Here is an 8,284-nt window from a genome sequence, read left to right as displayed (position 1 = left end):
GGTGTTTCAATGCTTAGAAACAAGGCCTAGGGATCATACTTTCACTAGTGGACACTCTCAACATTGCAATCATAAAGGAATATAAATAAGCACTTCACTATGCGATTCTGAATTACTCTTTGGCAAGATAACAAACACTAATTCATCATGTAGGAAAACCTTAAAGATGTATTCCCAAGTACTAATAAACACCCCACGCTGTCACTGTGAGCATTCATAGGAGGTACTAACACACCACAATTTCATAGAGACATCCAACTCAAATCATAACTCGGTGAATAAGTATTCCGTGAAATATAGCCTAAGAGACCCACACGGTGCACACACTCGTCACCTTTACACACGTGGGACAAGGAGTCTCCGGAGATCACATAAGTAAAATCCACTTGAATAGCATAACGACATCTAGATTACAAAGCTCATCATATGGATCTCAATCATGCAAAGCAACTCATGAGATCATTGTATTGAAGTACATGGGAGAGAGATTAACCACATAGCTACCGGTACATCCCTTAGCCTCGGGGGAGAACTACTCCCTCCTCATCATAGGAGACGACGAGCGGTGATGAATATGGCGGTGGTGTCGATGGAGATGCCTTCCGGGGGCACTTCCCCGTCCCGGCAGCGTGCCGGAACAGAGACTTCTGTCCCCCGAATCTTGGCTTCGCGATGGTGGCGGCTCTGGAACTTTTCTCGTATCGTGGCTTATTTCTTTAGGGTTTTCGCGACGAAGGCTTTATATAGGCGGAAGGGCAGCCTCGGAGGGGTCCTGGTGCAGCCACACCATAGGGGGGCGCGCCCCCCCCCTTGGCCGCGCCGCCTTGTGGGGTGGGGCCCCCTGGCTCCTCTCTGGTCCCTCTTCGGTGTTCTGGAAGCTTCGGGGAAAAATAAGGTACTGTGCGTTGATTTCGTCCAATTCCGAGAATATTTCCTTACTAGGATTTCTGAAACCAAAAACAGCAGAAAACAGGAACTGGCACTTCGGCATCTCGTTAATAGGTTAGTTCCGGAAAATGCATAATAATGACATAAAGTGTGTATAAAACATGTGAGTATCATCATAAAAGTAGCATGGAACATAAGAAATTATAGATACGTTTGAGACGTATCAGAGGCCAGGGGGGCCCACACCACCCCTAGGAGTGGGCCAGGGCCAGGCCGCGCCTAGGGCTGGTCTAGCCGCCCTGCTGCCTCTCTTTGACTCCCCTCTGGACTCCGTCTTCGTTACGGTAAATATTGACTTCGGCTTTTGTTTCATCGAATTCCGAGAATATTTTCTGTACAACTTTTCTGAAATACAAAACAGCAGAAAACAGGAACTGACACTGTGGCATCTTGTTAATAGGTTAGTGCCGGAAAATGTATACAAGCGCAACAAAGCATAAGCAAAACATATATAAATTGGTGTAAAACAAGTATGGAGCATCAAAAATTATAGATACATTTGAGACGTATCAATGACCTAATGTTTGTTTTCTATAAGATTTACACTACAAGATTCATATATGATATGCATTTTTTTAAAGGGGATTAAAAACCTACACAATTCTTATACAAATCCTATGAATAAGAGGAACCCATCTTAAGCAAATTCCAACCCCATTTTATTTGTGAAATAAAATCGTACCCCTACCAATTTGTGTAAGTGTAAGGTGTGACACTACGAGGGTGAGGAACAAGGGTAGTGTGAATGACGGATAATAAGAAGTTAACCCAGTCATTGATGCCACCACCACCAAACGTGAAATAGTAGCGAGGCAGCATGAAGCGGGTAGCTTGGCTAGCGCGAAGTTCGTCTTCTAGGTCAAAGTGGCGACGGGGATGACCGGAGATGACTCCACCATCCCCGCCCCGATCCCCGCTAGCCCCCATCCCCGCCAGTACTCGCAAGTCTATCGGGGAGAAAACGTCCCCCATCCCCGCGAACAACGGATACCCGACCCCCGCCGGGGACTCCACGGGGATGTGGGATCTGGGATGGGAGCTGACAATGACGGGGGATGCCGACGACGAGCTGATGTAGGGGATGCAGGGGACGGCCGGCGACGAGCTGATGCGGGGGACGCCCGCCGACGTGCTGGTGCAGGGGATGCCACGTGTCGAGCTGATGCAGCAAAGATCTTGAGTGCCGATGTAGGGGGATTCCGGCGACGAGCTCCTCCTTGCGCGGGCGGCCGACGACGGTGTGCTTGACTCTGTGAGATGTGGAGGAGGAGGGACCGAAGGAGGGACTCGCCGCTCCCGGTCGTCGGCTAGGTGAGGCAACCGGCGGCTCAGGCCTCGTGAGATCTGGGAATGACGAGGGGAACGTGCGGTTCGTGGCCTTCGTGTGAGATGCGATTTAGGATATTTCATTAGACTGACATGTGGGGTTCGGTTTTCCACGGGGCCCCGTCGGGGGGAATTTGCCCCCCATCCTCGCCCCGCTAGCTTATCGGGTACCCGTCCCGCGATCCCCACGGGAACAATTTGCCATCTTGACTTCTAGGTAATGGGTGTGCCTGCTAAATCGCCCACCCTCAGTATATAGATATTTCTAAAATGAAAATATAGAAGATTAGTTAAGATGAACGCACCAATTGCCTAAATATTAGTTGTAAACCTCATATGTTGTGTCTATAGTCGAGTTTCGTTCGTGCAAGTGAGCGGTCACATAACATGGATATATGATGGATACAAGTAAGGCATCACAACACAGTGGCGGACGCACAAAAATACCTCAGGGTGGGCACACACCTCTAATTTCTAATTTTTACCGCTCATGTGTGATAAAAATTTGCTAAATGACTAAATATAAAACGTTTTTTAAAAAATCAGGGTGGGCCACGGCCCACCCGGCCACCCTTCTGGGTACGCCCATGGCACAACACACTCCTACCAACTCAAATTCTCGAAGCACATTATGAGGCTAGAGATAGAATTTATAGTTTTATTAGATTGCTCGTTCCCTAAAAAATTCGAACTTGCAACATTTTCACCGAATTTTGCAGTAGTACGATATTTGAGCTGCAACTCGTGGTAAAACTCGGGTGCTCAACTTTCTCTAAAACAAACACAGTGAACGTTCTGGAGACATCCCAATCCCTCTGCCCCCAAAGGCCAAACCCTCTCTCCAGCTTGGTATAAAGCCACTCAACCTCATCCCTAAACCCCCTCACCGTTCCTCCACCTTATCCTCGGCTCACCACCGCGCCTACCACCTCGCCCCGCCCTCCATCTCCAATGGCGTCGGCGAACGCCATCTCGAGCGCCTCCCTCCTCCGCTCCTTCTCCTCCCAGGTCAGTCCCGCCCCAGCCGCTGACCCGCGCGCTTCTCTCTCATATATGGTTTCTTTGCATTCCTGCTTGCCCAATTTGTGGCCTCATTGGCCCATGTGTCAATCCACGAATCGTCGTTCCTTGCACAATTCAGGACATTCTCGTTAACTAATTTGCGTTTTCATACTAATAATTTGCCCTTCATTTTTCTTGAATTGCTTCAAGAATTAGTCTGAACCGTGGCCTGTGCTGTTGGCTGTCAGCAGGGGAGGTTGAGGAGGTCCAAGAACGGCCGTTCCGCGCGGCTAGTGGTGCGCGCGGAAGCCAAGGAGATCGCCTTCGACCAGAAATCCCGGGCCGCGCTCCAGGCCGGCGTCGAGAAGCTCGCCAACGCCGTTGGCGTCACCCTCGGCCCGCGAGGTGATGCCTCACATATACCTGTTAATTATTACCTCTGTTCCACAATATAAGCCGCTTTTGTAGGCCAATTTAGCCTGCCAGAACGGCTTTCACTGAACTAAATCTAAATTGCCAAAATTGAAACTCGCATTCGTGCCTGAACGATGATGCATCACTAGCTTTACTGTGTTACATCTAAAAAAAATGCTTTACTGTGTTACATCCAAACAACTCCCTCTCTCTCTCCCTCCCCCTCTCGCTCTCTCTGAAATATTTCATTATTTGCATAACATGGGCTCCGACATTAATAGTTCAAACTTTTCATACTAAACAAAAACGAAGTACATTTAGTTAAGTATCAGACATGAGGCTGTGTGCATTAAATTGATGCAGCTACCAGCAGCAATGAAGTTATTCAACTTTGTTTGAGCATAAGATATTTCAGTGTTAAATTGCAGTCATTTTTTCATGCAAGCTCTGATCTTTGGACGTTTTACAGGGAGGAACGTAGTGCTCGATGAGTACGGCAGTCCTAAGGTGGTGAACGATGGTGTTACCATTGCCCGGGCTATCGAGCTAGCTAATCCAATGGAAAATGCCGGTGCATCACTGATTCGTGAGGTAACTTGCTAAGATATATTCTATTTGTTACATTATTCTAGAAATTGGAATTCATGATGCATGTATTCTTTGTTGAAGGTTGCTAGCAAGACCAATGATTCTGCTGGTGATGGGACTACAACTGCTTGCGTCCTTGCTCGGGAAATCATCAAGCTGGGAATTTTGAGTGTAACTTCTGGGGCAAACCCTGTATCACTTAAGAAAGGAATAGACAAAACTGTCCAGGGTCTGATTCTCGAGCTTGAAAACAGAGCTAGACCAGTCAAGGGCAGTGGTGATATCAGAGGTGATTGATGTTTCTGATATGCTCTACCATGTATTTTTTATTATTTTACATACTAGCTCAGCCTTGGGATAGCAAGATCGGTATGAGTCTTTTTAATTAAAAAAAAGAGGATTCAGAAGATGATGTGTGCCTAATTTGGATTTTGTTTTGTATAACAGCTGTTGCCTCTATCTCTGCTGGCAATGATGAACTTATTGGAGCCATGATTGCTGATGCTATTGACAAAGTGGGCCCAGATGGTGTCCTTTCTATCGAATCATCTTCGTCTTTTGAGACTACTGTTGATGTTGAAGAAGGAATGGAGGTTTGTTAGAAATTCAGACTACTTTTGTCGCCTTCATATCAACTACTCCCTCCGTCCCAAAATAACTGGCTCAACTTTGTCTAGATACGGAAGTATATAGAGACATTTTAGTTATAGATACATCCGTATGTAGAGGAATTTGAACAAGTTATTTTAGGATGGAGCGAGGGGAGTAGTACCTTCGCATTTTCACATATAGTCAGTCACTGTGTATATTCTATCACAACATCTCCTCAAGCATTTTAAAATTCAATGCAGATTGACCGAGGCTACATTTCCCCTCAATTTGTGACAAACCTTGAGAAATCAATTGTGGAGTTTGAGAATGCTAGAGTTCTTATAACTGATCAAAAGATCACAAGCATAAAGGAAATTATCCCACTTCTGGAGCAGACGACACAGTTGAGATGTCCGCTGTTTATCATAGCTGAGGACATTACTGGTGAAGCTTTGGCAACTCTGGTTGTTAACAAGCTCCGAGGTATTATTAATGTTGCTGCGATCAAAGCCCCAAGTTTCGGTGAGCGGCGAAAGGCTGTCCTTCAGGACATTGCCATTGTGACAGGTTAGTCCTGTGACCAACATTGACAGTCTTCCTTATTAGATTTGAATTTGATTTGGTAAGTATTGTGCCATTTTTTCATTGTTGAACAATGTCACCACAAATGTAATGGTTTAAGGGCATAATAATTGTTGTTCTTCCATTGAATTTGTCCTAGTGAATGACCATTTTTTGGGGTAATGATTAGGGTCCTTTATTTTTTTATCAATAGTGTCATAACCTTTTGCCTATTCTGCTTCCACAATGACCATCTTACCTTGAAATAATAATAATTCCTATTTTGAGCAAGAAGGCTGGAGCACTGCGCTTACCATTAATGAGAAAGTTTTAGTAGTAACAAGACTTGACAAAGCAAGCCCGACAAAAAAAGCAAAAAACTATTACTCAAACACAAAACAACTACTACTTAAGTGTCAATGTGGAAAATTATGCGTTTCCTGACAGCGAGAAAATCAGATTGCTTTGTGGTGTTCTGCATCTTGTATATTCAGGGTCTCTAAATGCTAGAGTTCTCTGGTCTCCTTATCATAGTACTTAAGTTTTTGGCCTTGTTAGGTCCATGTTTGTTCATCAGTCCCATAGGTTCACTGAAAATTGTTTTGGTCCGGGATTACACGCCTTCTAGCAAAATCATGTTTTGTACATATGCATTTTTATCTGGTGTTTTAATTGACTGAATGCGATAACAACTCACAGCATGCAAGAGCAATGCCTTAGTTGATGGTCTAGGAACTCAATCTTTTGACAGATTATTTATGTTTTTCATTTTTCTCACCCATCCCCTGTACATAAGGAGTACCCATTTTGTTATCTTATTATGCTCCAGTGTCATGAAAGTCTACCCTATATCTACTTTCAGGCGCTGAATACCTGGCGAAGGATCTTGGCCTGTTGGTTGAGAATGCAACAGTGGAGCAACTTGGGGCAGCAAGGAAAATAACAATTCATCGGACTACAACAACCCTCATAGCAGATGCAGCTAGCAAAGATGAGATCCAGGCAAGGGTTGCACAGCTAAAGAAGGAGCTCTCTGAAACTGATTCCATATATGATTCTGAGAAATTGGCTGAGAGAATCGCAAAGCTCTCTGGTGGCGTGGCTGTCATCAAGGTTGGAGCTGCAACCGAGACAGAGCTCGAGGACCGTCAGCTGCGAATCGAGGATGCAAAGAATGCCACTTTTGCAGCTATCGAAGAGGGCATTGTTCCTGGTGGTGGCGCAGCGTATGTGCACCTGTCTACTTGTGTCCCTGCGATCAAAGAAACGATCGAAGACCATGATGAGCGCCTTGGTGCTGACATCATTCAGAAGGTAACTTGCTTAGATATCGATAAGTCGATTGATTGTTTATTGGCAGGGCCTTCGGCTATGACCGATCATTTAGGAGATGTAACCATTATAAGCTGGTGATTTGACTGAAATAACCTTGCAGGCTAACATTGTGTACCTTAATATTTAGGAAGTACCTGTCAGGACTATTTATACCTCCATGCTACGGTTCAGGAGAATAATAACTACGTACTGTTCTCACAATAGCTTGTTGGTTCTGCAGGCACTGTTAGCACCTGCGGCATTGATCGCTAATAATGCCGGAGTGGAAGGGGAAGTTGTGATCGAGAAGATCAAGGAGAGCGAGTGGGAATTTGGCTACAACGCGATGACCGACAAGTACGAGAACCTGATCGAGTCCGGTGTCCTGGACCCCGCCAAGGTGACGAGATGCGCTCTCCAGAACGCCGCCTCGGTGTCTGGCATGGTCCTCACCACACAAGCGATCATCGTCGAGAAGCCGAAGCCCAAGGCTAAGGTCGCTGAGCCATCGGACGGAGCCCTCGCTGTCTAAGCTCTAAAACTCTCCAGCCCTACAACTTACTAGATGGTTCAGTTCAGGTCAACTGGTAGAATTTCGGTTGAAGAGATCAGCTGAAATGTCTAGAGTAGGATTATTGCCATTTTTGCGAATCGACGGCAACCTTTGCCTGATCTGAACTCCTGTGAATCAAAGAAATATGCAGCGGCATTTTTGAAATAAATATTTATAACAGACCATAGCATATCTGAATATGTCTTTTTTCTTTGTCCCGATTTTGAGTTGTACCGGCGCTTATTGTGTTATTACTGTGTAGAGCGTGCGTGCGCTTTAAGGCTTAGGCGTCGGCGGCGCTGGCAGGATGGTGAGCGCCAAGCCAATGGCCTCGTTGAGCTCGTAGTCCGTCGAGGATAGCGGCGACCTCTGGCCGGCGGCCGTGAACGCCCTGTCGCAGCGCAGGGGAGCGCCCAGCGTCTCCGCCAGCAACGTCTGCGCCTTCTGCAGGTGCTCGCTGCCGCTAACGTAGGCGTAGCTCCCGGCGTCCGAGAGCCGGCGCACGGTCACGTCGTACTCAGCGGCGCACTTGTTCAGGCACTCCCGCCGCGCCGGCACCGTCTCGGCGAGCTGCAGCCTGGCGATACGCGCGCCCGTGGCCCTGGCGGCCGACATGGCCATGTACACTGCGTCGACGGCGAGGTCGTACGCGTCGAGATTCGCGCTCTCCGGGTCGGCTCCCAGCGTCTTCATGCAGAAGTCGTAGTCGTGCCCGGCCTGGTCGCCGCCGGCGAACCGCTTGCACGTGTCCTCCATCGTGGACGACGTCGCCGCCGTGCGCGCGTCACGAGCGTGCGTCAGGAGGAGGACCAAGAGGAGAGAGGAGAAAGCTTGTTTGATGACTGACATGGCTGAATCCTTGCTTACTTCAACCTTTTTTTCTTTCCTTCGAGAGATGGATCGATGAACTACTCCTCCTCACTCCTATAAGAAGAGGCATGTCGATCTTAATGGTGTTTCAGTTGCTCTTACGACTGCAGCGTTACG

General features: G+C 47.1%; 2 protein-coding genes across 3 annotated transcripts; one reads left to right on the top strand and one right to left on the bottom strand.

Annotated features, from left to right (window-relative positions):
• Positions 1-3,149: 3,149 nt before the first annotated feature.
• LOC124676763 (ruBisCO large subunit-binding protein subunit alpha, chloroplastic) lies at positions 3,150-7,487 on the top strand. 2 transcript variants are annotated; one of them, XM_047212792.1, is made up of 8 exons: positions 3,150-3,282; positions 3,525-3,681; positions 4,160-4,281; positions 4,360-4,567; positions 4,726-4,871; positions 5,130-5,436; positions 6,293-6,744; positions 6,986-7,487. In XM_047212792.1, the coding sequence occupies exons 1-8, from the start codon at positions 3,226-3,228 to the stop codon at positions 7,274-7,276; spliced, it is 1,740 nt and encodes a 579-aa protein (XP_047068748.1). In that variant the 5' UTR covers positions 3,150-3,225; the 3' UTR covers positions 7,277-7,487. The 2 variants fall into 2 exon arrangements, with proteins under 2 accessions (XP_047068748.1, XP_047068749.1); XM_047212793.1 differs by having other exon boundaries at positions 3,159-3,282; positions 3,528-3,681.
• Positions 7,488-7,573: 86 nt separating this feature from the next.
• On the bottom strand, positions 7,574-8,146 carry LOC124673380 (putative invertase inhibitor). The gene has a single exon (XM_047209466.1). It carries the CDS (start codon positions 8,144-8,146, stop codon positions 7,574-7,576), a length of 573 nt encoding a protein of 190 aa, XP_047065422.1.
• Between the last annotated feature and the right edge of the window lie 138 nt (positions 8,147-8,284).

This window comes from Lolium rigidum, chromosome 7 (genome assembly GCF_022539505.1).
Source record: "Lolium rigidum isolate FL_2022 chromosome 7, APGP_CSIRO_Lrig_0.1, whole genome shotgun sequence".
Classification (NCBI taxonomy): Eukaryota; Viridiplantae; Streptophyta; class Magnoliopsida; order Poales; family Poaceae; genus Lolium; species Lolium rigidum.
This window is presented reverse-complemented; position numbering and strand designations above follow the sequence as displayed.

Excerpts from the sequence above, each read along its gene's own strand:
- LOC124673380 (XM_047209466.1), bottom strand. The coding sequence starts at position 8,146 with ATGTCAGTCATCAAACAAGCTTTCTCCTCTCTCCTCTTGGTCCTCCTC.
- LOC124676763 (XM_047212792.1), top strand. The coding sequence starts at position 3,226 with ATGGCGTCGGCGAACGCCATCTCGAGCGCCTCCCTCCTCCGCTCCTTC. Across the intron at positions 3,283-3,524 it reads TCCGCTCCTTCTCCTCCCAG|CAGGGGAGGTTGAGGAGGTC; the intron begins GTCAGTCCCGCC and ends GTTGGCTGTCAG. Across the intron at positions 5,437-6,292 it reads GGACATTGCCATTGTGACAG|GCGCTGAATACCTGGCGAAG; the intron begins GTTAGTCCTGTG and ends ATCTACTTTCAG.